The 26,311-nt window shown below is 55.4% G+C and overlaps 1 protein-coding gene across 1 annotated transcript; it reads left to right on the top strand.

Annotated features, from left to right (window-relative positions):
* The first annotated feature begins 212 nt into the window (after positions 1-212).
* On the top strand, positions 213-24,881 carry RPAP1 (RNA polymerase II associated protein 1). Its single transcript, XM_062205677.1, has 25 exons — positions 213-263; positions 10,494-10,734; positions 11,013-11,161; positions 12,448-12,537; positions 12,967-13,087; positions 13,624-13,845; positions 14,672-14,851; positions 15,779-15,894; positions 16,177-16,275; positions 16,999-17,100; positions 17,306-17,473; positions 17,671-17,853; positions 17,966-18,100; positions 18,192-18,362; positions 18,807-18,964; positions 19,333-19,491; positions 19,636-19,837; positions 20,786-20,895; positions 21,125-21,320; positions 21,495-21,647; positions 21,896-22,038; positions 22,934-23,690; positions 23,868-24,044; positions 24,168-24,227; positions 24,341-24,881. Exons 2-25 carry the CDS (start codon positions 10,554-10,556, stop codon positions 24,488-24,490), a joined length of 4,182 nt encoding a protein of 1,393 aa, XP_062061661.1. The 5' UTR covers positions 213-263; positions 10,494-10,553; the 3' UTR covers positions 24,491-24,881.
* The last annotated feature ends 1,430 nt before the right edge of the window (positions 24,882-26,311 follow it).

The raw sequence follows: 26,311 nt of genomic DNA, 5'->3' as shown, positions 1-26,311 counted from the left end.
ACGGCTGTTGCGGGTGGGGAAGGGGCTGCGGTCCCTCAAAGCACAAGTGTCCCGGGTGCGGCCAGACCCCGCCAGCCCGGTCCTGGCGCGCAGCGGCCCGCAGCACACAACAGGACACACCTGAGGACTCCCAGCCAGCCCGCCAGAAACTGCGCCGCGCTGCGGGGCGGAAGCCGACAGGCGGCGGCGGCGGCGGCGGAAGCGGAAGCGGAAGCGACGCCTCTGCGGGGCAAGATGGCGGCTCCCAGGCGGACCCTGAGCAAGTAGGTGGAGGGGCTGGTGGGGCTGGGCTCGGGGGATCGCGGCGCGGGACCCAGAGGCTCCCTCGTCAGAGCCTGCCCGGAGCGGCTGCTGCCCCTTCGGTGCGTGGATCTCCGCCCCCGAGACGGAGCCGCGTGCGGATTGCTGAGGCGGGTGGCCCGGGAGGCGTGTGCGGAGCCCTGGGTACAGACGCTGGTCCCAGCCCGCGAGGATCCGCCCGCAGGATGATAAACCGCAGCGAAAGAGCCGCAGACTCCAGCGGCGTTCCGAGAAAACCCAGGGGTCCATAGTTGACGCTATTTTGCTTACTGTGTTTGAAGATGTTATCACTTACAGCATGGATTCGTTCGATACAGATCTGTCTGGGTTTGTGGGGAAGCACATAGATGGCTTTCCTTATAACTAAAACAATCGCTTATTTTACTGAGGTTTATTAATGTAACAGGCTGTGTGGTAGGCGCTTTGTGTGCGTGGTCATCTAAAATGCCGGCAAAATTCCTGTTATGTAGGGCGTGTTACTATCCACGCTTTGTGGTTGTGGAAGCTGGACTTGGGATAGCTTAAACAACTCGCTCAATTTCACGTGTCTAGAAAGTACAGTGGAGCTGGGAAAGCAGGTGCCTGCCATCGCTCTAGTTCTCTGCTGTGTGGAGAAGTGGGCTGCACTTGACCGTTGGGTCCTATAAATCCATGGATAAGAAAGTGGAATCACTTTCGCTTGTGTAGCATCTGACAGAAGTGAATTGTTCCCATGCTGTGGCTTCTCCCTTCATCCAGTTCAGCCTTTCTTTGCACCGTTTGAGTGGGCACTGGGGTAGGAGATGATTTTTTTCCCCTTGTTTGTTGGCAAGACTGCTCAACAAAGGGATGTGGTTTAATTGCTCTTTGGCTGTTTAAATAATGACAGTCACAACCAGTATTGTGTACTTACCACGTATGAGACTCTGTTCTAATTACTTTATAAATAGGTCATTCGTGAGCTGGGTACAGTTGCCTGTATGCTGCAAATGAGGAAACAGGCACAGGAACTGGAGTCAGGTGCCTTGTTTAAGCTCACAGGTAGTAAATGGCAGAGCCTGGATTTAAATACGGGCAGTCAGTCTCCATATGGTTTAGGACCCATCCAGGAAGGGGCACACCTACATGTGTTCTTTGCTGTCACTTTACAAATATATCTCCTTGTTACAGTATCTGTGACACATTGAAGGCCAAAAGTTGTAGACAGGTCTTTGTTCCACTTCTGTTGTCATCTTGTCTAAATTTGTTTTCTTCAGCAGCCAGCCCTATTTTTGAACTTTCGGGAAATCCCGTAGCACTGATTTTGTATCTCATTAAGTTTGTCACTGGGATGTAATGCTTTTGTGAATGTATGAAGGCCCTTCAGAAAGCTCATAGAAAATGTGTGTTATGAAAAAAGGATGCGTGGGTTTCAATTTTTTTGCACCAAAATAAATCTACCTTCGAAATAATTAGAACTTTTAAAAATTATCATTATTCATATGAGATTCAGAGGGACAGAAAGAGAGAGCACTCCCATCTGTTGGTCCCCTCCCCAAATGCCTGTGGGCTTGGATCCAGGAACCCAGTCCGGGTCTCCCACGTGAGTGGCAGGAACCCAGTTACTTGAGCCATCATTGCTGCCTGCCAAGGTCCACAAGAGCATGAAGCTGGAGTCTAGAGTCAACCATAAGGGATGCAGATGTCTTTTTTTATTTCTTTAAAAATTATTTATTTATTTAAGGGTGGATCGACAATCATACTGATCATCACTGCCGCAGGAATGCAGGTGCTTAAATTTTGCAAATCATGAAGCATATGGAACCTCAAGTAAAACAAATTTTTTGAAGTCTACCAAAGTCTGCCTTCAGTGATGCCTCTTACAGAGCTGGGTTGGATTCAAAATAACAAAATTGGGGGCTGGCACTGTGGTGTAGCTGGTAAAACCTGCATTGCCGATATTCCATGTGTGCACTGGTTCGAGTCCTGGCCGCTCTACGTCTGATCCAGCTCCCTGCTAATGTGCCTGAGAAAGCAATAGAAGATGGCACAAGTCCTTGGGCCCCTGCACCCATGTGGGAGACCCAGATGAAGCTCCTGGCTCCTGGCTTTGGCCTGGCCCAGCCCTGAGAGTTGTGGCCATTTGGGGAGTGAACCAGAAGATGAAAGATCACTCTCTTTTTCTTCTCTCTCTCTTCCTCTCTGCCTCTGCCTCTTTTTTTCTGTAACTCTGACTTTAAAATACATAAATCTTTAAAAATAAAGAAATGACAAAATGAGAAATAAGGTTAATCTAGGTGTAAGCCCTATTGCCAATAAAGAAAAAATGAAAGATGCTGGGGCCAGTGTTGGCTGCTCCACTTCCAGTCCCGCTCCCTAGTAGCCTGGAAAGGCAGTGGACGATACCCCCACCCCACCCCCAATCCTGCTACCCAAGTGGGAGATCTGGATGAAGCCCCTGGCTCCTGGCTTCATCCTGGCCCAATGCGGACTGTTGGGGCCATCTGGGGAATAAGTCAGCAAATGGAAGTTCTCTCTCTATCTCTGTAACTCTGATTTTGAGATAAATAAATAAATCTTTAAAAACATTTTAAAAATATGATTATCAGCAAATTATGCTCTTAAATCACCCAAATGGCAATGGAGTAGGTGTGGGGACATTTGGTACAGCAGTAAAGACCCAGCTTGGGATACCTGGGACCCATGTTGGAGTATCTGGGTTCTAACCCCAGCTGTATCTCAGATTCCAGCTTTCTCCTCATGCAGACCCTGGAAGGTAGCAGTTGACAGCCTAAGTAGCTGAGTCTCTGCTGCCCAAGTGAGGGATCTAAATAAGGTCCCAGCTCCTAGCTTTGGCCTGACCCAACCCTGGTGTTGGGGGACTTTGGGGAGTGACCCAGTGGGTAGGATTTCTCTCTCTCTCTTTCTGCCTTTTCAATAAATAATAGCAACAGAAAGAGAGAGAAGAAAACACCACTAATATGGTGGATACCTAACGGTGAAGGCAGAAGGCAGCTTAGGCCATTCCTTAAAAAAAAAGAGAGAGAGGAGGACTCCTTGGATAGCATTCAGAATCAGTGAAGCCAAAGATTTACTAGGAGGTCGAGCTAAAAACTGAAGTAAATGTATGCTGAGTTTTTAGTTCACGTTTATGTATCTGAGTACTCGCTTTTACAATATAATGCCTCAGAGCTCCCAAAAAGGACTCAAAATTTTGACTTAGCCCCTTAGAACTCTTGGCTGACATTTTACCTTTGTTTCTTTGTCTTTATTTATCTATTTAAAGATTTATTTATTTATTTGAAAGGCAGAGCTACAGAGAGGCAGAGAAAGAGGCCTTCCATTCACTGGTTCACTCCCCAGATGGCCATAACAGCCGGAGCTGTGCTGATCCAAAGCTAGGAGCCAGGAGCTTCTTCTGGCTCTCCTACGTGGGTGCAGGAGCCAAAGGATTTGGGCCACCCTCTACTGCCTTCCCAGACCATAGCAGGGAGCTGGATCAGAAGTGGAGCAGCCGGTACTCGAACCAGCGCCCCCATGGGATGCTGGCACTGTGGGTGTCAGCTTTACCTGTTACGCCACAGCACCAGCCCCATTTTTTTTTTAAGATTTATTTTATTTATTTGAAAGGCAGAGTTACAGAGAGCAGTAGAACAGAGAGAGAGAGAGAGAGAGAGAGAGAGAGAGAGAGAGAGATGTCTTCCATCCGCTAGTTCGTTCCCCAAATGGCTGCATTGGCTGGAGCTGGGCCAATCTGAAGCCAGGAGCCAGGAGCTTCTTCCAGGTCCCCCACATGGGTACAAGGGCCCAAAGACTTGGACGATATTCTTCTGGGCACATTAGCAGGGAGCTGGATCAGAAGTGGAGCAGGCCAGCCCCGTGGCTCAATAGGCTAATCCTCCGCCTGTGGCACTGGCACACCGGGTTCTAGTCCCAGTCCGGGTACGGGATTCTGTCCTGGTTGCTCCTCTTCCAGGCCAGCTCTCTGCTATGGCCCGGGAATGCAGTGGAAGATGGCCCAAGTCCCTTGGGCCCTGCACCCCATGGGAGACCAGGAGAAGCATCTGGCTCCTGGCTTCGGATCAGCGTGATGCGCCAGCCACAGCTTGCCCGTCGTGGTGGCCATTGGAGGGTGAACCAACAGCAAAGGAAATCTTTCTCTCTGTCTCTGTCTCTCACTGTCCACTCTGCCTGTAAAAAAAAAAAAAAAAAAAAAAAAAGGAAATGGAGCAGCCAGCCGGGACTTGAACTGGTACCCATATGAGATTCCAGCGCTGCAGGCCAGGGCTTTAACAACTCTGGCCCCTAGTTTCTTTGTCTTTATAGCCCCTTGTACACCACTCTATTCAAAAAAGTTTTTTATAATATTCTTAATTTTTTTAAAGATTTATTTATTTTTATTTGAAAGTCAGAGAAGAGGCAGAGAGAGAAAGGTCTTCCATCCGATGGTTCACTCCCCAGATGGCCGCAATGGCTGGAGCTGTGCCGATCCGAAGCCAGGAGCCAGGAGCTTCTTCCAGGTCTCCTATGTGGGTGCAGGGGCCCAAGCAGTTGGGCCATCTTCCACTGCTTTCCCAGGCCACAGCAGAGAGCTGAATTGGAAGTGGAACAGCCAGGTCTTGAACCAGTGCCCATATGGGATGCCAGTGCTTCAGGCCAGGGTGTTAACCCACTGCACTACAGCGCCGGCCTCCTTGATAATATTCTTAAAGTCACACTCTTGTGTGATTGTTTTGCGGTTTCTACCCCTTTTACCACCTTGTGCTCCCCCCCGAATACACCATATGTTAATGGGGGAGTGGGGTGTTTCCAGTACTGATCTAGTTATTAGCTCTGATCATGCTTAGAAATGGATGAAGGGAGGGAGGAAGGGGCTGGTGTTGTGGCATAATAGCGAGTTCAAGTCCTGGCTGCTCCACTTCCTATCCAGCTCCCTGCTGATGTGCCTGGGAAAGCAGCAGAAGATGGCCCAAGTGCTTGGGCCCCTGCACCCACGTGGGAGACCTGGATGAAGTTCCTGGCTCCTGGCTTCAGTCTGGTCACTGGGGAGTGAACCAGTGGATGGAAGATCTCTTTCCACTACCCACCTCTGTCATTGTGTCTTTCAAATAAATAAATATTCAAATAGACTTATCTGCCCCAAAAGTCAGTAATCCCTGCTGAGAAGCCCCAGTGCAGTTCTAGCTTTTGTTCCTCAGGGAGCCATATCAGCCTGTGTCTCCCACTGGTGCAGACTTCAGGACCCCGCAGCAGCACACAGCCCTGGGCAGTGGAAAAGTGGCTGAGAGTCCGCACTGACCCTAGTCCTGCCGCTTACTGACTCCGACCTGGGCCAATGACTGAGCTTCTCTGTAGCCCTCTGCTCACCTGTCAACCGTGAGTGATAAACCGGGCCTGCCTCCTGTGGTTGCCCCGAGGATCAAATGCATGAATATAGCAAAAGTACTGCAAACAGTGTGTGGCCCAAGTGCTCAGTATGGGGCAGCCAGAGTTAGAATAATGACAAGGAGAATTTTCTTGTTAGCATCTAGCTCAGGAGCTCCAGACTAGTCGGACAGCTTGCAGACCTATTTTGCTTGGCCAGCCCAAATTTTTTTTTTTAATTTATTTATTTTTTTATTTTTGACAGGCAGAGTGGACAGTGAGAGAGAGAGACAGAGAGAAAGGTCTTCCTTTACCGTTGGTTCACCCCCCAATGGCCGCCGCGGCCTGCACACCGCGCTGATCCGAAGGCAGGAGCCAGGTGCTTCTCCTGGTCTCCCATGGGGTGCAGGGCCCAAGGACTTGGGCCATCCTCCACTGCACTCCTGGGCCATAGCAGAGAGCTGGCCTGGAAGAGGGGCAACCGGGACAGAATCCGGTGCCGCTAGGCAGAGGATTAGCCTGTTGAGCCATGGCGCTGGCCTGTTTTGTTTTTTAATTGAGATCTAATTCACATGCCATGATTTTTGAGCTAAATGATTGAATGCTTTTTGAGTATATACACCATGTTGCAGCCAATATCACTATCTAGAATATTTTGGTTATCCCCAAAAGGAGCTTCACTTGCCTTAGCAATCAACCGCCTCTTCCCTGTAACTCTCCCAACCCCGGCAAGCACTGCTATGTCTTCAGTCTGTGGGTTTGTTCTGGACAGTTCATATAAAAGGAGCCATACATGATAAGGCCCTTTATGACTGGCTTCTTTCACTTAGCATAATGTTTACAAGATCTCACAGTGCTATCCCTTTACCTGGATATACCACTCTTCGTTTGTTGGTCAGTTTGATGAACCTTTGTATTGTTTCAACCTTGGCTGTTATGAATAATGCTGTTCGGAACATTTAGGTGCATATTTTTGGTTAGCATATGTTTTTGTTTGTGTCGGTATATACCTAGAAGTTGAATTGCCGGATCATATGGAAGGTCTGTGTTTAGCTTTTTGAGGGAATGCCAAGTTGTTTTTCCCTAGCAGCTGTGCCATTTTACATTCCCACCAGGATTGTGTGAGGGAGCCATTTTCACCATGACAGTCAACACTTGTCATCTGTCCCCTCCCCACCCTGTTTTAAAAAGATTTGTTTCTTTGAAAGACAGAGTAACCTAGAAAGAAAGAAATATCTTTCATCTACTGGTTCACTTCCCAAATGCCCACAACAGCTGGAACTGGGCCAAGCCAGAGCCAGGATCCTGGAACTCAATCAGGGTCCCCCATCTAGGTGGCAAGGACTGTCACCTGCTGCCTTCCAGGGTACACATCAGCAGGAAGGTGGATTCAGAAGCGGGGCCAGGACTTGAACCCAGGCACTCCATTTCCAGTATGGGATGTTGGCATCCCAAGCAGCATCTTAACCACTACACCATTTCTTTCTTTCTTTTTTTTTTTTTTTGACAGGCAGAGTGGAAAGTGAGAGAGAGACAGAGAGAAAGGTCTTCCTTTTGCCGTTGGTTCACCCTCCAATGGCCGCCGCGGTAGTGCGCTGCGGCCGGCGCACCGCGCTGTTCCGATGGCAGGAGCCAGGTGCTTATCCTGGTCTCCCATGGGGTGCAGAGCCCAAGCACTTGGGCCATCCTCCACTGCACTCCCTGGCCACAGCAGAGAGCTGGCCTGGAAGAGGGGCAACCGTACACCATTTCTGTAATGACTAAAGATGAATATGGAATCTTTGCATGTCCTTATTGGCCATTCATGTATCTTCCTTGGTGAAATGTCCATTCAGATCCTTTGCCCATTTTTTAATTGAGTTGTCTTTAATTTTTGAGTTGTAGAAGTTCTCTGTGTATTCTGGATACGGCCCTTTCTCAGTTATATGATTTGCACATATTTTCTCTCATTCTCTAAGATATTTTTTTCACTTTGTTGGTAATGATCTTTGACATACAAAAGTATAATTTTGATGAAGTCTAGTTTATCTGTCTTTTCTTTGGTTGCATTTGGTGCTTTTTTTTTTTTTTAAGATTTTATTTATTTATTTGAGAGGTAGTTACAGACAGTGAGAGGGAGAGACAGAGAGAAAAGTCTTCCTTCTGCTGGTTCACTCCCCAGATGGCCACAACGGCTGGAGCTGCGTCAAACCGAAGCCAGGAGCCAGGAACTTCTTCCCAGTCTCCCATGAAGATGCAGGGCCCCAAGCACTTGAGCCATCTTCTGCTGCTTTCCCAGGCCATGGCAGAGAGCTGGACTGGAAGTGGGGCAGCTGGGACTAGAACCTGCGCCCATATGGGATGCCGGTGCCAAAGGCAGAGGATTACCTGTGCCATGGTACCAGCCCCATGGTGCTGTATTTAAGAAGCTGTTGCCGGCCGGCGCTGTGGCTCGCTAGGCTAATCCTCCGCCTTGCGGCGCCGGCACACCAGGTTCTAGTCCCGGTCAGGGCACCGATCCTGTCCCGGTTGCCCCTCTTCCAGGCCAGCTCTCTGCTGTGGCCAGGGAGTGCAGTGGAGGATGGCCCAAGTGCTTGGGCCCTGCACCCCATGGGAGACCAGGAGAAGCACCTGGCTCCTGCCATCGGATCAGCGCGGTGCGCCGGCTGCAGCGCGCCTACCGTGGCGGCCATTGGAGGGTGAACCAACGGCAAAAGGAAGACCTTTCTCTCTGTCTCTCTCTCACTGTCCACTCTGCCTGTCAAAAAAAAAAAAAAAAAAAAAAAAAAAAAGAAGCTGTTGCCTAATCTGAGGTCACAGAGTTTTGTAATTTTAGCTTTTATGTTTAGGTCTTTGATTCATTTTGGATTTGTTTTTGTATATGATATGAGGTGAAGGACCATCCTGTTGCGTATGGCTGTCCAGTTGTCTGAATACCATTTGTCAAAAATACAGTTTGAGCATTGAGTGTCCCTAATCTGACAATCTGAAGTCTGAAAACCTTCAAAATCTGAAACTTTTTTTTTTTTTTTTTTTTTTTTTAACTTGAGAAACAGAGAGATACAGAGCTCTTCTCTGCTGATTCATTCCCCAACTGCTGACAGCAGTCTGGGCCAGGGCAGCAGCCGGGAGCCAGGAACCCATTCCAGAACTCCCACGTGGGTGGCAGGAATCTAATTACTTGAGTGATCACTGTCAGCTCCCAGGGTCTGCATTAGCAGGAAGCTGGAGTCAGGAGTGGAGCCAGCCATCTAATTCAGACACTCGGATGTGGGATGCAGGTATCCTGACCATCGCGTTAACCACCAGGCCAAATATCTGCCCCAAATTCCAACATTTTTTGAACATCAATATACTCAGCCAGGTTAAGTATTTGCAAATATTCCAAAATCCAAAAAAAAAAACTCCAAAATATGATTTACTTCGGATCCCAACCATTTCAGATAGGAGACACTCAACCTGTACTGTTCTTCCTCATTTGAAATTTTTTTTTTTTTTCTTTTAAAGACAGATGCGTAGAGACAGAGAGGAAAGGTCTTGTACCTGCTGGTTCACCCCCCAGATGGCCACAACCACTGGAGCTGAGATGATCCGAAGCCAGGAGCCAAAAGCTTCTTTTGGGTCTCCCATATGGGTGCAGGGGCTCAAAGACTTGGGCCATCTGCTGCCTCGTAGGCCTTTAGCAGGGAGCTGGATCATAAGTGGAGCAGCCGGGATTCGAACCGACGCCCATATGGGATGCTGGTGCTACAAGCTGGGGCTTTAACCCACTTCGCCAAAGCACTGGCCCCCCAATTTGACAATCTTATTGTTGTTGAAAATCTGTTAACCATAGATCTGTGAAGTTATTCTGGACTCTCAATTCCTTCTGTATGTCTTTATGTCAGTACTGTCTTGATGCCAATAGCTTTGTATTTGAAATTGGAAAGTATGTGCCCTCCAACCTTGTCAGGATATTTTTGACTAGTTTAGTCCCTTGTATTGCCATATGAGTTTTAGGATCAAATAGTCAGTTTCTGCAGAAACAGACAGTTAGAATTTTGAAAGGCATTGCGTTGAATCTGGAGATCGGACAGTATTTCCATCTTAATAATATTAAGCCTTCCAATTCGTGAGCACAGGATGTCTTTCTGTTTGTTTAGGCCTCTTTAATTCAACAGTGTTTTATGGCTTTCAGTGGACAAGTCTTAAACCTCTTTGGTTATATTTATTCTAAGGTATTTTATTCTTTTTGATGGTCTTGTAAATGAAATTATTTTCTTAATTCCATTTTCTCATTGTTCTTGGCTAGTATATAGACATGCAAGTGGTCTTTGCATATTGATCTTTTACAGCTCAAGGTTTTTTAATAATTTGAATACTTTGATTTATTCGACAGGCAGTTTTTTGGTTGGTTTGCTTTTGAGAGGCAGAGATATACAGACAGAGCGAGCTCTCATTCCCTGGTTCACTTTCTAAATATGTGCAGTGGCCCAGGCTGAAGCTGGGAGCCAGGAACTCAATTCAGGTCCCTCACACAGGAGGCAGGGACCCAGTCTGGAGTAGAGCTGGACTCAGACCTAGGCGCTCCGGTGTGGGTGTGGGTGTGGGTGTGGGTGTCCCCACCAGTGTCTTAACCTCCATGCCGAGTGCCGCCCCCCCCCCCCACCGCCCTACAGATTTATCTGCCTGTCCTGATGGCATCTGCCTCAGGTCTCCTGCTGGTTTGTTTCCAGCGTTTTGTCACCCACAGATTGTAAGCAGCCTGAGCTGGCTGTAAATACTGTTGCCTGGCTGGTGACATCAGAGAGGGCTGAAGAGGGAGGGAGTGGCACTGAGGTGGGATGGAGGAGGGGTGAGTTCAGAGGCTCAGGTTCAGTCCCCCGAAGGCCCACTCTCTTCACTGCTCCTAGGGGTGAGTGAGAGGGAGGCCCCCTTGGAAGCCGTGCAAGGGAGGCAGCGGGAGCAGCAAGATGCTGTCGAGACCCAAGCCTGGGGAGTCCGAGGTGGACCTGCTGCGCTTCCAGAGCCAGTTTCTCGCCGCTGGCACAGCCCCAGCAGTACAACTGGTGAAGAAAGGAAGTCGGCGAGGTGGCGATGCCAACCCGGACCAGTCCCAGCTGCAGGACGCTCGGGACGTGGTGACACTGGACAGTGAGTACCTGTGGGGCAGGGCGGGGCAGAGGAGGAGCAGGAGCCATAGTGCAGGGGCCTCCCCCTCATTACTGGAGACGGTGCATAGCCTCTGGGGCGGCGCCATCCTACAGATGAAGAACCCGAGACCCCCGGAGGCAGCACAGCTTGAGCCACAGCCTCGTGGTGGCTGCCTTTGTTTGGTCCCCCTCGCTCTCATGTCTTCCTGGGAAGGGATGACCATCCTCACCTCTGGGAAGGGATGACCATCCTCACCTCTGGGTGTTTTCGTTTTTCAGCTCTCCCGGATTTGCCTCCAGCTTTGGTCCCTGCTCCCCCAAAGAGAGCCAGGCCCAGCCCCGGCCACTCCCTGCCTGTGGATGAGGACCCCGAGGAGAGGCTGAGCAGGCACGATCAGCACATCACTGCAGTCCTGACTAAGATCATTGTGCGTCTCACCCTGACTAAGATCATTGGGCGAGGTGGCCTGGGGCAGCGGGGATACCGAGTGTGGGGATGAGCCTTCTGAGCGGGGGGGTCTTCAGAAAGGGGGACTTGGGGTGGGCATTTGGCTCAGCGGTTAAGGTGCTGCTTGAGCTACCCATATCCCCTGTCCGGGTGCCTGGGTTAGAGTCCTGGCTCCACTTTTGATCCACTTTCCTGCTAACGCACCCACCAGGAGGCAGCAGGTGGTCGCTCAAGGGCTTGGGTCCCTGCTACCCATATGAAAGACCTGGATCAAGTTCTGGGTTCCTGGCTTCAACCTGGCCCAGCCCTGGCTTTTGCAGTCAATAGGGAGTGAACCTTATATCTCTTTCTTTCTGCCTTCATAAAACTTTTTTTTTTTTTTTTTTGACAGGCAGAGTGGACAGTGAGAGAGAGAGAGAGAAAGGTCTTCCTTTTCCGTTGGTTCACCCCCCAGTGGCCGCTGTGGCCAGTGCGCTGCGGCCGGCACACTGCGCTGATCCGAAGCCAGGAGCCAGGTGCTTCTCCTGGTCTCCCATGGGGTGCAGGGCCCAAGCACTTGGGCCATCCTCCACTGCACTCCCTGGCCACAGCAGAGAGCTGGCCTGGAAGAGGGGCAACCAGGACAGGATCGGTGCCCCAACCGGGACTAGAACCTGGTGTGCCGGCGCCGCAAGGCGGAGGATTAGCCTAGTGAGCCGCAGCGCCGGCTTCATAAAACATTTTTAAAAGAAAGGTTGACTGGCCGGTGCCGCGGCTCAATAGGCTAATCCTCCACCTGCGGCGCCAGCACCCTGGGTTCTAGTCCTGGTCAGGGCGCCAGATTCTGTCCTGGTTGCTCCTCTTCCAGTCCAGCTCTCTGCTATGGCCAGGGAGTGCAGTGGAGGATGGCCCAAGTGCTTGGGCCCTGCACCCCATGGGAGACCAGGAGAAGCACCTGGCTCCTGGCTTCGGATCAGCGCAGTGTGCCGGCCGCAGCGCACTGGCCACAGCGGCCACTGGGGGGTGAACCAACGGAAAAGGAAGACCTTTCTCTCTCTCTCTCTCTCCACTCTGCCTGTCAAAAAAAAAAAAGAAAGAAAGAAAGAAAGGTTGACTTTTCTCCGTGCATTGAGTCTGGGGAGCAGGCTAGGGTCGCTGTGCCCTGAGCAAGATGGATTCCTGACCCCACAGAGTGAGCTTCTTGTCATATAGAACCGGGACTGGTGGGATAGCGTCCAGCCTGGCCAAGTCCCTACCATGTCACTGCCTTATGTTTTGTCGTTACAGGAACGAGATACAAGTTCAGTGGCTGTGAAGCTGCCTGTGCCCAGTGGTGTTGCCTTCCCCCCTGTATTCCATCGCTCACAGGAGAGGCAGGTAGGCGGGTGACCTAGGGTGGTGTGTGGGCGCAGTGGGAGGAGTCTCACAGTGCGTGTCTCCAGGTAGATCGCTTCCATGATAAGCAGGCCTGCTTCTAAAGCAGCACCGTGCCGAGCACTTCATACAGGCGCCTTCGCTTAGTCCTCGTCACAGCTCTGGGAGGCTCAGATGAGAAAATAGCTTGTCCCAAAGTGACACACGGGTTGGCTCGCACAGCACGTCTTCTCGGTAGAAGAGCCAGAACTTAAGCCAAGTCTGTTAGATTTCAAGACCTGTGCTCCTGTCCTCTTTCTCTGAACTAGGGTTGTGACCCCTGGAGGGGGGCAGAGCTCCCTTCTCGCTCTGTGCTGTTATGACCTCGGTTGAGAGCAGTCGAGGGGAGGGGGGATAAGGCGCGTCAGCAACCTGGGGTTTTGCGCCCCGTAGGAGAGGCCAGCGCCGGGCGGCAAGAGAAGCATCTTTGCCCAGGAGATTGCAGCGAGGAGGGCGTCTGCACCCGGGGTCCCCCCGGTCGGGGAGGTCACGTCCCACCTGGACCCACCTCAGGGTGAGCTGGGCTTGGCCTTTCTGGAAGATACGATTGTCCAGTTGTTTTTGATGATGTGTCTCCCTGGCCTCAGATGGGAGGTGCATTTGAACTACCACGAGAGAAAGTCGTCCCGTGTCTCCACCTGGAGTACTGAGTGGCTGGGGCCCACGTCTGGGTCTTAGGTGCAGGGAAGGGCCTGAGCCATTATGCAACCCAGCGAGAAAGGGGAGGGGGCAGAAGTGTCAGGCGGAGACTGTAAAACAAAGACGGAAAATAAAGTGTTCACGGGGCAGGTTCCTGGCGTGGCTGGCTGTGTAGACCTCCAAGGGTAGGGTCAGAAATGAAGCTGTTTCTGAGGAAAACCATTTCATGAAGGTCCGAGGGGAAGGATGGGTAGAAGAGCCGCCCATGCCCCCGGGGTGCCTGGAGCCCTGTGCCCAGGACAGCCCTGGCCCTGCACCCACCTCCGGGGCTGAGAGACTTACAGAAGGGGCTGTGAGGTCTGGTGAGAGCCGGGAGGGCAGGCAGTGACACCAATCGTGCCCTCTGTCCAGGGGCTGCGACCGGTGAGGCACCCGCTCCCGGGGACCAGGGCTGCCGGCTTCCCGGAAGCAGCCACAGCTCCCAGGGGCCCCGTCTGGTCACTGGGAGGGGACTCAGGGACCAGGAGGCTGAGCAGGAAGCCCAGGCCATCCACGAAGAGAACGTAGCGCGACTGCAAGCCATGGCTCCTGAGGAGATCGTGCGGGAACAGCAGCGGCTGCTGGCTCAGCTCGGTAAGCGCCGGCTCTGTGCGCTGGCCTGAGCAGCCTTGAGGAAGGCTCAGCGGGCGTGCCGGGCGCTGTGCTGCCGCTTTGGGGCCTTATTCCATTCTGTCCCGACACTGGTCCGCTGGGGGCAGGGTGTGGGGCCCACCTCATGCTACTTAGGAAAAAAGCTGCAGCTCAGCACCAAGATAGTCTCCCCAGGCTGCCCAGCCAAGGAACAGCCAGGTCTGTGAGGCCTCCCAGGCCTGCTCTGAGCCGTGCTGTGAATTACTGCTGCCCTGACAGAGTGCGCTCTGCCTTAGAACAGCCACTCTCGGTACGAGGACAGACCGTCCCCTTATGTGGCACCATCCCGTGCTCCACCTCCCCCTGGGTCTGTGCATGCAAACGCCGGTCCTGTCCGTCCCCCCCCCCCCCCCCGCCCGTGGGTCACTATGTGACGGCACAGTACTCATTTGTACTCAGTAAATAATAGGTGCCTGAGTAAATGAGCTGAGAGAAGAGGGGGGAACTTGTTCCCCTAAATGCCTTTCCTCTCGCCCTAGTCAACATCCATTCATTTGCTCCATAGCCACTTCCTTGGGACCTGTGACCTGGAGCGGAGCACAGGGACAGGCACAGGAACCTGGGCTGAGGCACTGTGGGAGGTAGAGGGGCAGGTGTGAGAAGACCGGGTCACTGAGGGCTGCGGGAGAGCCCAGGCAGCCCAGGGCAGGGCTGGGAAGTGCGCCTGCTGACCTTGGCACCCCAGGGCAGGTGGTGTTCAGCAGGTGCCGGGTCTGTGGGAGCTGGGGAGGACCTGCCTCACTCACTCCCCCTCCACCTGTGCCTCTAGACCCCAGCCTCGTTGCTTTCTTGAGATCTCGCAGCTGCACCCGTGAGCAGGCAGCAGAGAAGGCCACCGAGGAGCAAAGGCTAGGAGGAGCCTCTGTGGATGTCACCAAAGAGGAGGCCAGCGTGTCGCCTTCTGCCAGTGAGCACAGGAAGGAAGACGAGCTGGAGCCAGGAGCCCCAGGTTCGGAGGCGGGGGACTATCTTTTGGTGGCTAAGCGTAGGCCTGGCCAATGGAAGAAGAGAGAAGGTTCTTTTCCCTTGGACTTGTAACATCAATCCTCATTATTGGCTTTAAATTGGCCTCAAATTAGATGCCTGTCTTCTTCCTGCACATGCTTCCTGTATTCTGTCCTGTTACTGCCCCTTCTCCCCCAGCCCAGCGAGGGCCCACAGGGCAGCGTGGCCACGTAGCCCTGTCCCTGCCTTTGCTGTAGCTTCCCCAGCTCTGGCTCTCTCGTCCCATAGCTCATTCTGCCCCTTCACTCTGTGCCGGAGGAAGATGGCAAGGCAGGTGGATGGGAGAGGGAGAGTGTGATGGAGGCTGATGAACATGCCGGGCCAGACACAGAGAGGCCAGCAAAAGCACTCGTTTCCCAGAAACTCAATTATTTCATTAGGGATTAACAAAAGAAGAAATTGAATTACGGCAGCCAGGAACCTCTTGCCCCCGGAGGAGGTCTGGGCCAGCTGAGCCAGTTGGGTGGGAGTACGGGTGAGGAAGGAGGATGTTGGGGGCCAGTTTCTGTATGCTGCCCCTGCCCCACTGTCCCCACTCCCCTGCTCCTGTCTCATGTTGGTGCTGGAGTGGAGAGCTCTGCTTCCCAGAGATGCATCCTGGGTTCCTCCTCCCCACGCCCTTCTCCTTTCTTCCTCCTCCTCCTCCATGGAGTTGGCAAGGGGCTTGAGCCCAGGACTAGCTGTGCTTCCCTATGGGAGATGTTTGCCTGCTTCCCAGGCCTCCCAGCCCCCTGGCCACGTGGGTTAGCCACACCGTGGTAGAAGCTGCCAGATCGGAGGCAGAGGAGGACATGGCAGCTGCTGGGTGATGGCGGGGCGCCCTGTGAACAGTGAGTCCTTTAGGCAGTACTGCGTGCTTGCTCCTCCCCAGCTCTGGCCCTGCCCGTGACTCCCCACAAAGAGTGGCTGCACATGGACGCCGTGGAGCTGGAGAAGCTCCACTGGACGCAGGACCTGCCCCCACTCCGCCGGCAGCAGACGCAGGAGGTGGGAAGGGCCAGCTGGCCCACAAGGGCTGGGTGGCCGGGGTGGGTGTGGTCAGCCCCCCTGCACCCAGAACTCAGGCCCTTCTCTTCCCCTAAACCTGAGAAGCAGCTCTCCCCCGCCCTCCTTTCCCACCACTCTGTCTGGCCCAAGGCAAGACGAGCCCCATTTCCAGTGAGGAGTAGCCTCAGCGCCTAAGCCCTGAGAGGCCTGGGATTCAGGCGAGGATGGGTGTGGGGAGGGGGCCGCCGCCCCAGCCCACCGTCCTTTGTCTCTTCCCATCAGAGGATGCAGGCCCGGTTCAGTCTTCAGGGAGAGCTGCTGGCCCCCGATGTGGATCTGCCCACCCATCTGGGCCTGCACCACCACGGAGAGGAGGCGGAGGTGAGGACTCAGCACCTGGTGGCCTCTGACCTCTGTACCCGTGCCCCATCATGGCCGTGCTGTCTGTGTGGTTTTGTAGCCTCAAAATCTTGCTTCTCTTCCTCTCCTCTCCCATTCTGGTCGTTGCCAGAACTTGCCAGCCCACTTTGTCGCCTCCCTGTGGTGCTCCCTTGCTGGCTCATGTCTGCTCGGTCACCATGCCTTCCACACTGTGCCCCAGCCATTCCTTCCTTCATGGGACTGCTCGACTAGTTCCTCTGGCTCGGCTAGGCCGTGCCCTGCCCCAGAAGGGGTCCTGCCCTGTCCCGCAGTCTTCCAGTCTGGCCCTGCTGGTCCTGCAGCTGCATCTCCTTGCTCCTGCTGCGCCACTGTGCTGGCTCCTCCCTCCAGGCCCCTGTGCTCAGGGACCTCCAGCTGACAGGGGAGGTCTTTCCCTTTGCTGCAGGCTGTGCCGCCAAGTTGTACCTGTCCACTGAGGCCACATCCCCTGTCCAGCCCCCTGCTCCTGTCCTCTGCTTGCATGTGATGCGTCCATGGCTACATCCTCTATCTGCCTTGCTGACTTGTGAGCCGGTCCTGTCTTCCGTCCCAGCCTGAGGCTCCCTGGAGAGCAGGGCCCGGGAATCACTTAGTCACCTTTATCTCTCCTATGGCATCTTGCTGAGTACTTTTGAGGCACTGCCCTAGGTCTTGGCTTCTTCTGACTTCTTGTCCCTGCCCCAGCGAGCAGGGTACTCTCTACAGGAGCTGTTCCACCTGAGCCGTAGCCAGGTGTCCCAGCAGAGAGCACTAGCACTGCAAGTGTTGTCCCAGGTCATCGGCAGGGTGAGTGCACTGCTGGCCCTCCAGCTCCCCTCACCCTGTCCCCTTGCCCCCCCCCTCCTGCCCCTTTTCACGCTGGCCCAGTTGACTGTGCCTCAGACTGGGATAAACTCCAGATCATCCATGATCAGTGGGCAGATGGAGGGGTTGGGGCAAAGACCCTGAAGCTTCAGCATCTTCAGCAAAGTTCTCTCCTCCTGCCACCAAGGCCCAGGCCGGTGAGTTCGGGGACCAGCTCGTGGGCAGCGTCTTACGCCTCCTCTTGGATGCTGGTTTCCTCTTCCTGCTGCGCTTCTCCCTGGACGACAGAGTGGATGGGGTCATTGCGGCCGCTGTCCGGGCTCTCCGGGTTCTGCTGGTTGCTCCTGGAGATGAGGTACCCCAGGGATGGGAATGGAGCTCATGGGGCCAAGGTCTCCACTCCTCGTGCTGGGCATGCTTTGCAGGCGCCTGCTTCCTCCTGAGGGTCCCTATACCCAGGAACCTTGCCTCTCTGCTCTTGGGGGCGGGGGCCCCCACTCTGCACCCTTGGCCCCTTCCCTCCCCCAGTCCCTGCTTCGTTTCCTGTGGCAGGAGCTCCTGGACAAAACCTTCTCTTGGTACCACGGAGCACTGGTGTTCCCTCTGATGCCCAGCCAGGAGGACAAGGAGGACGAGGACGAGGACCAAGAACCACCAGGAGAAAAAGCAAAAGGGAAGAGCCCCGAGGAAGAAAGACGGCCCCCACCTGACCTGGCCCGACATGACGTCATCAAGGTGAGGGGAACGCCGCCTTCCCATCCTGTAACCTAGAGCCAGCGTGTAGGGTGAGAGACATCATCAAGGCTCGGGCTCGGCTGCATTTGGCACGGGTGTGTCTCACCCCCAGGGGCTCCTGGCTACCAACCTGCTGCCTCGGCTGCGCTATGTGCTGGAGGTGACCTGCCCAGGACCTGCGGTGGTCCTCGACATCCTGGCCGTGCTCATCCGCCTGGCCCGGCATTCCCTGGAGTCAGCCACGAGGGTGAGAGCCGAGAGAGCAGGGGAGGGGCAGAGTGTGGGCCTGCTCCTGACTCTCAGCCTCCCTGCTTCGGATGTCCTCCTGTCTCCCACAGGTCCTAGAGTGCCCTCGGCTGATAGAGACCATAGTTCGAGAGTTCCTTCCCACCAGCTGGTCCCCCATGGGAGTGGGTCCCACGACTAGCCTGCACAGGGTGCCCTGTGCCATGGCCATGAAACTGCTTCGAGTCCTGGCCTCGGCTGGAAGGAACATTGCTGCCCGGCTGGTGCGCAGAACGCAAGGCGAGGGATGGGGGCGGGCGCAGGCTGGGTGGGAGCTGAGTGTGGCCTCCAAACTCTGGTGGCCAGTGCACACCCTCTTCCTCCTCCTCCCTGGTCTAGTTGCTTAGGAACATAGCAGGAACCATGCGAGCTGGGGCCCAGTGCACCCTGTAGGCCCGCTGTGGCCTCCTGGCAGGAGTGGAGGTTCTCTGTCCCGGCCCCAGATCAGGAGAGCCACATATGGATAGAACTCATCACCCATATCCAAGTGGCCCTAGGAAAAGTCCCCAGTGCTTGCTAAAAAGAGAGGGTGGGAGGAGAGGATGAGGCCATTTCACCCCTGCCCAGAGCCAGGACCCCGTGTTGAGCTCATCTACAGGGTGGGAGAAGCTGAGACCAGGTGGACATGGGACTCCCAGCTGCCCCTCATCCCCACACTCTGCTCCTAGTTGAACAACTTTGATCTCCGGAGCCGCCTGTGCCGCTTCATAGCTGAGGCGCCCCAGGAGCTGGCCTTGCCCCCAGAGGAAGCTGAGACGCTGAGCACCGAGGCCTTGCGTCTGTGGGCTGTGGCCGCCTCCTACGGCCAGGGCGGTGACCTGTACAGGTGAGGAGAGGCAAGGGCAGGCTCCCTTGGCGACCCCACCTTTGGGCCTGCCCCTTTGCCTCAGCCTTGCTGGAGGCCCCCGGCTTGGCAGGAGACGGGGGGGGGGGGGGGGGGTGCGGATTCTGCTGGGCGAGAGCAGAGCTGGGAGTCAGGACCAGCCGGAGAAGGGCAGAGGAAACCCGCTTCTGGGTTCTGTGCACAGCAGCCTCGGGCCCTCGGTGAAGTCAGCTCCAAGTTCCCTGTGGGCTGGGGGGCAGCCTCAGAGGGCCACCTCCTTCCCCGTCATCAGGGCCCAGCCTGGGGAGAATGTCCTGGCCCTGGGGCCTCCTCCCTTCATGCAGTGAAGGTCCGGGACTGTTCCTTACCAGGGAGCTCTACCCAGTGCTGATGCGGGCCCTGCAGGCTGTGCCCACGGAGCTGGGTGCCCACCCCCCATCACCCCTCGCCGTGCAGCGGATAGCCTCCCTGCTCACTCTGCTCACCCAGCTGACCCTGGCAGCCGCCGGCACCCGCCCTGAGCCCCTCAGGTAGGTCATAGCCCTGAGCGTGCCAGCGGGGACATCTTACCAGCCACGCCAAGCCCGGCGGGCCTGCTCCACAAGACAGAGTGGCTGCAGTTGAGGGGGAGTGAGGCAGCCAGAGCCTTACCATGGCCCATCACCTTCCTGCAGTGAGTCTGCTGAGGCCGGCCTGTCAGCGCGCGCCTCCTGCGTCTCGTGGACGCAGGTGTCTGGGCTCCAGCCTCTTGTAAAGCCCTGTCTGAGGCAGTCCTTGAAGTTGCTGCCCAGACCTGAGATGTGGAATGCCCTGGGTTCAGTGCCAGCCGCCTGCCTGCTTTACTTGGGCACCTACTACCAGGCCTGGAGCCAGCAAGTGAGTCTTGCCTGCCTGCCTCGATCTGCACTCTTCCCACTTGCTTCCTCTCCCTCCACCTCTCTACTCCTGCCTCCCCATTCCAACCTTTTCCTAAAGTGATTTGTTGATCTATTTGAAGAGCAGGGTGACAGGGAAAGGAGGAAAGACAGAGAGAGAGATCTTCCAACTGCTGGTTCACTCCCCAGATGCCCACAATGGCCACGGCTGGGCCAGGTCAAAGCTAAGAGCCAGAACATCCGGGTCTCCCCTGTGGGTGGCAGGGCCCAGGTACTTGAGCCTTCATCCCAGGGACTCTGACCTGAGATACAGGTGTACCAAGCAGCAGCTTAACCACAGTGCCACAATGCCACCCCACCTGTTCTCTCTCTTCCTCCCTAGGCCACTGAAGCTTCCAAGGAGCCTTGTTGCTGGGGCCCAGAGATCCCCCCGGCAGCAGCTTAGCCTTCATGCAGTCATTGTGCTGTCTCTCAACAACCTTAGACACTGGGTGCCTTTTCTCTCCAGAAGGCTCAGCCTGGGGTTGGGCATTGGCACAGCGGTTAAGATACCTGAATCCCATATCACACAGCCTGGGTTCAAGTCCTCGCTCCCTTCAGGTTCCAGCTCCTGAATGCATACCCTAGGAGGCAGCAAATGGTGACTGAAATGGCTGGGTCCCTGCCATCCATGTGGGAGACCCACACTGGGTTCTGGGCTCCTGGCTTCAGCTTGGCCAGGTCCTAGCTGTTGTGGGCATTTGGGAGTGACTCAGTGGATCAAAGAGCTCTGTCTCTGTCTCTGTCTCTGCCTTTCAAATTTAAAAAAAAAATTTAATTAATTTTTTATAAAAAGGTCAGCACGGAGAAGCCTCCTCAAAGCTGACCTTTGGGGCACCTAGAATGGTGGGGTTCGCTTGGGCACCCAGCGTCCTGGGCCATCCGCTCAGTGAACCCCTTGGTCCTCCAGCCAGGCTTGTGCCCAGGGGACTGGCTTGAGGACATGGAACGCCTGTCGCGTGAGCTGTTGCTGCCACTGCTGAGCCAACCCAGCCTGGGCTGCCTTTGGGATTCGCTGGGGTATGTACCACATGTGGGGGTGGGGGGTGCGGTGGGGACAGGCGGAAGAGAAGCATCTGTCTCCCCGTGGGACTCCTGGGTCCCGTTCCCTGGCCCATCCCAGGGTGCAGCAGGTCGGAGCCCGAGAGCAGCCCTGGCAGGCAGCAGCTGTGGGGGCTCTGAGGACTGCAGGCAACGACGCGCACAGCCATGCCCATGGCAGACCTCAGCTTCAACATTCTGCCTCCAGGCCCTGCTCCCCTCTCTGCAACCCGCTGTCCTGTGCTCCGGCCCCAGAAGCTCTCCCCAGCCTCGTGTCACTGGGCTGCACGGGAGGCAGCCCCCAGCTCAGCCTGGCCAGCTCGGCCTCGCCCTTCCCGTTCCTCACTGCCCTCCTCTCCCTTCTCGATACGCTGGCCCGGATCCACAAGGGGCTGTGTGGCCCGGTAAGCGAGCCCTGGATGCCTGCTTAGGGCCGGGCAGGGGGATGAGATGGCAGGAGTCGGGAAGAAAGGGGGAGGGCTTCAGCCAGTGCTGAGGCTGGGAGGGGCAGCTACCTGGGGAGCCTCAGAAGTCATCAGAGCCAATCGCTAAACCTGAACAAAACTGCTTTTCCTCAGCTGGGTGCTGTCCTGGCTGCCCCAGGCCTCCAGAACTACTTCCTCCAGTGCATAGCCCCTCGGGCTGCCCCACCCCTCACGCCCTTCTCTGCGTGGGCCCTGCGCCATGAGTGCCACCTGCAGTACCTGGCCCTTGCCCTGGCTCAGAAAGTGGTGGGTTCCTCCGTCTGCCGGGTTCTGCCCCCACCCCCTCAGCCCCTCCAGCTTCCCTGAAACCTGTGCTGCTGCTGCCAGCCCGTGCAGCCCCTGCTGTCCTCCAGACCCTGCCCCTTCCGCACCCCGCACCAGCGCCCTGCAGCCTGCGTCACGGCCCCTCCCTCACCTCTCTCTGCTTTGCCCCTCTCGCCTGTGCCCCACATCCCACCCCCACACTGAACTGCTCCCTGCCTTTCTATGCACAGGCAATGTGCCAGCCCATGCCAGCCACCAGTGCCGCCCTGCATCATGGCATGGCCTTGGCCCTGCTGAGCCGGCTGCTGCCTGGAAGTGAGCACCTCGCCCAGGAGCTGCTGCTGCTCTGCGTGTTCCGGCTGGAGTTCCTCCCGTGAGTGCAGGCATCAGTTCAGCCCTTTTATTATTATTGGTTTTTTTTTTTTTTTTTTTTTTTCACAGGCAGAGTGGATAGTGAGAGAGAGACAGAGAGAAAGGGCTTCCTTTTTGCCGTTGGTTCACCCCCCAATGGCCGCTGCGGCCGGCGCTTCTCACTGATCAGGAGCCAGGAGCCTGGTGCTTCTCCTGGTCTCCCATGCAGGTGCAGGGCCCAAGGACCTGGGCCATCCTCCACTGCCTTCCCGGGCCATAGCAGAGAGCTGGCCTGGAAGAGGGGCAACCAGGATAGAATCCAGCGCCCCAACCGGGACTAGAACCCGGTGTGCTGGCGCCGCAAGGCGGAGGATTAGCCTGTTAAGCCACGGCGAGTTCAGCCCTTTTAGGGAGGCAGCTGCATGGTGGTTAAGAAAGCAGTGCTGAATTTGGTTAGGTTTTCTTCCTTCCCTGGCTTGTGCCTAACATGACCTTCCGCTTCCTCATTACTGAACTTGAGCGATGAGATTAACCGCATCACAGAGTGTGGCTGTGAGACTTCAGTGTGACCATGTGGCTAAAAACTGGTGTTGGAAACCAGCAGTGCCCATGGGATCTCCAACAGCCACCGAGTCCCTGCTCCGGGTCTGGTCCTCCCTTTGTAAGTATTTCACCCATGCCATGAGGTGCTGGTAGTCTTACTGTGAGGAAACTGAGGCACAGAGCCCTTTCGTAAGCTTCCCCCGTGGCAGCTAGCCCTCGTGGCCATTCTCCTGTTACCCAGACTACATGGGAGGAGCCAGGGGAACAGAGTGGAACAGGGTTGGACGTGGCCTTGGGGAAGCTCTGGAGAGCTGGCATGGCCTTCTGGTGTTGTGGGGCCAGCCCCCGACCGTGGCTTTTGGGTCCTGTTACAGCGAAAGCACAGCAGGAGGTCCAGAGGCAGCTGACTTCTCTGACCAGCTGTCCTTAGCAAGCAGCGGGGATCCTCGGGGCCGGCGAGGGGCTCTGCTGGCCCAGGCCTGTCAAGACCTCCCCAGCATCCGCAGCTGCTACCTGACCCACTGCTCGCCGGCCCGAGCCAGCCTGCTGGCCTCCCAGGCCTTGTACCGAGGAGAGCTCCAGCGGCTCCCAAGCCTGCTGCTGCCTGTGCCTAAGGAGCCACTTCTGCCCACCGACTGGCCCTTCCTGCCACTGATCCATCTCTACCACCAAGCTGCTGACTCCCCCTCCCAGCTCCCTCCCACTGACACTGTGGCCACAGCCGTGCGTGTCCTGCAGTGGGTGCTGGTTCTGGAGAGCTGGCGCCCCCAGGCCCTCTGTGCCGTGCCTCCTGCCGCCCGCCTGGCGAGGCTGATGTGTGTGTTCCTGGTGGACAGCGAGCTGTTCCGGGAGACCCCGGTGCAGCATCTGGTAGCAGCCCTCCTGGCCCGGCTCTGTCACCCGCAAGTCCTGCCAAGCCTCAACCTGGACTGCCCACTTCCTGGTCTGACGTCTTTTCCTGACCTCTACGCCAGCTTCCTGGAACATTTTGAGGCTGTCTCCTTTGGGGACCACCTCTTTGGGGCTCTGGTCCTCCTTCCCTTGCAGCGTCGGTTCAGTGTCACCTTGCGCCTTGCTCTCTTTGGGGAACATGTGGGAGCCCTGCGAGCTCTGAGCCTGCCTCTGACCCAGGTACTTTCTCAGTCCACCAGCGCCCACCAGGGGCACTCTGCACTGGGCCAGAGGAGGGTGAATATCTGTCCAGTATTTGCCCTCTGCCCTCCTGGTCTAGTGTTTGTGACCGTGGACCTCCCATCATGTTGTCGGGTGGTACGCCGTCCCATTCGCACACCTCTCCCCCCACCACAGCTGCCTGTGTCCCTGGAGTGCTACACGGGACCTCCTGAAGACAACCTGGCCCTCCTCCAGCTCTACTTCCGGGCCCTGGTCACAGGTGCGCTCCGCCCACACTGGTGCCCAGTGCTCTATGCCGTGGCTGTGGCTCACGTTAACAGCTTCATCTTCTCCCAGGACCCAAAGAGCTCAGTAAGTTACAACCCCATTTTCAGAGTAACAAAAGGCCAGCTAGGTGGGAGCTGGGGGTGACGCAGGGCGAGTGGTGGATGCCAGCCCTTGGCTCAGAGCCACCTTTGCCTGTTTTGTGTCTAGGACGAGGTAAAGGCTGCCCGCCGGAGCATGCTGCAGAAAACGTGGCTGTTGGCAGAAGAGGTGAGCGGGGGGGGGGGGGGGGGTGTTAGGGTAGGAAATGGTTGGGCCGTGGGGGACTGAGACCTTAGCAGGGTGTCTCTGCCCACTTCATAAAGTCTATTTCCTCTCCACAGGGTCTCCGGCGGCACCTCCTCCACTATAAGCTTCCCGACTCCGCCCTCCCAGAAGGCTTCCAGCTGTATTCCCAGCTGCCCCCGTTGCGTCAGCAGTACCTGCAGAGACTGAGCTCAGGGGGGCTCCACAGTGGGGCACGTGAGACCTAGTGTAGTGGCTGTGGGTGGAGAGATGGACACGTTCCCCTGGGTTCACCAGCAGACACCTGGCCAGGCCGAAGGGCATGGTGTCCTGAGGAGAGGCAGGTGGCAAAGGAGCAAGCCTTCCTGGAAGCACGTTGCTGGAACCAGTGGGAGCCAGGCCACTCCTGACACCTGCTGGAGCTGCAGCTTCTGAGGGGGTGTGTGGGGAGTGAAGGGTGCCTCAGGCGTTTCCGCCCTCTGGAGATGGGACAGGGTGTGTGTGCCTCTCTGCACCTGCCCCGGTCTCCCCCGGGGCCAGAGCGTATGGACACTGTCCCTGTGCGTTGAAATAAAGGTTTTGAAAACCTCCTTAGAATGGGATTGCAACTGGTTTCTGTCATGCTGGTCCAGGGTTGGTATGAAGGGGTGGGCTAGCCCAGGGAGGACCAGGACTGTTGGGGGAGGGGCTTGGGGGGAATCCTGAGTGGGAGGGGGCAACAGCCTGTGGGTCCCAGTTTACCTGAATGCTCTTGGGAATGAGGGTCCCTCCGGAACTCAGCATTCCACCAGGATAGGTGTCCTTAGTGAGCTCAGCATCTACTCTGATGGCCCCTGTGTGTGCCAGCTGCTCTCCTGAGACATGAAGCCACAAAGATGGGCAGTGGCTGCCGGCATCAGCATTTGTACCAGGAGCATTCTAGGTGGTGGGCCAGAATGGGGGAGGGGTAGATGACGCATACACTCAGGCACTCCTCTTTATTCTGGTAGTTTCTATATGGTTCTTTTCTCTGAATTCCAGCACTTAGGCTTTCTGATGTTGTTTGCTGTGTGGATTACTTGTAACTGTTAGCAGGTCACCAGAGTGAGTGTAATGTGCCTTAACTCATCCTGTCAGTAGGTAGAAAGAACCCCTCCCCATATATGGAACTGCTGAACACAAAATGGTCCCACAGGTTTCATTAGCCTTGTACTTACTGTATTTGCAAATAGCAATGATTCTCAAGTTTACCAGTCCCAAATCACCATGTTAAGAACCAGTTGTTACAACAGGCGTTGTGCTGCCCTGTGTAAAGCCACTTGGGATGCCTGCAGCCAAGTGCCAGCCCCTACTCCACTTCCAATCCAGCTTCCTGCAGGTGTGCTTGAGAAGTAGCCGATGACAGCTCAAACCCTTGAGCTCCTGCCACCCACTGGGAAAATGGGATGGAGTTCCTGGTTCTTGACTCAGCTCGGTCCAGCCCTGGTTGTTGCAGCCGTTTGGGGGAGTGAAGCAGCGGATGGAAGATTTTCCCTCTCTCCCTCCCTCCTTCCGTCCCTCCCTCCCTCTCCCTTTTCTCTGTGTGTATGTATAGTGTGTATGTATATGTCTCACTCTGCTTTCCAATAAATAAATCTGAAAAACAAACATTGCTGAGTGCTCCACAGAGGTTTGGGTTCAGTAGATCTGGGTTCGTGAAAGTGGGGAATTTGCATTTCTAACAGGTTCCCAGGTGAAGCTGATGCCATTCTCCAGGACCAGCCATAGATGGAGGCCTTATGAAGTCAATTCTGTGACCTTGTAGATGGGTATCAGAATTTTGCAAAACCCAGTGTTCCATCTACACCTAGCAGTGCGGATGTACACTAAATCACCACCATAGTGGCTTTTTTTTCAAGTGTGTTATATTAAGCACGGGCGTTGGCCTTTGGTGGTGTTTTGGGCAAAAGATTGAAGACCACACAGAAAGCCCTCCCAGCTGGCACTGGTAAACACAGCGCCGGTGCCTTCCTAGGCGCGCTTTAGAGCGCTTGTCCAGCTCAACCACCTCCACCATCGAGGCGCACGCCGCGCTGCCGGTGTCCTGAGAA

The sequence above is a fragment of the Lepus europaeus genome, chromosome 11 (genome assembly GCF_033115175.1).
Source record: "Lepus europaeus isolate LE1 chromosome 11, mLepTim1.pri, whole genome shotgun sequence".
NCBI classification, from domain to species: Eukaryota; Metazoa; Chordata; class Mammalia; order Lagomorpha; family Leporidae; genus Lepus; species Lepus europaeus.
Note: the sequence above shows the minus strand (reverse complement) of the source record. Positions and strands in the feature narration are given on the sequence as shown.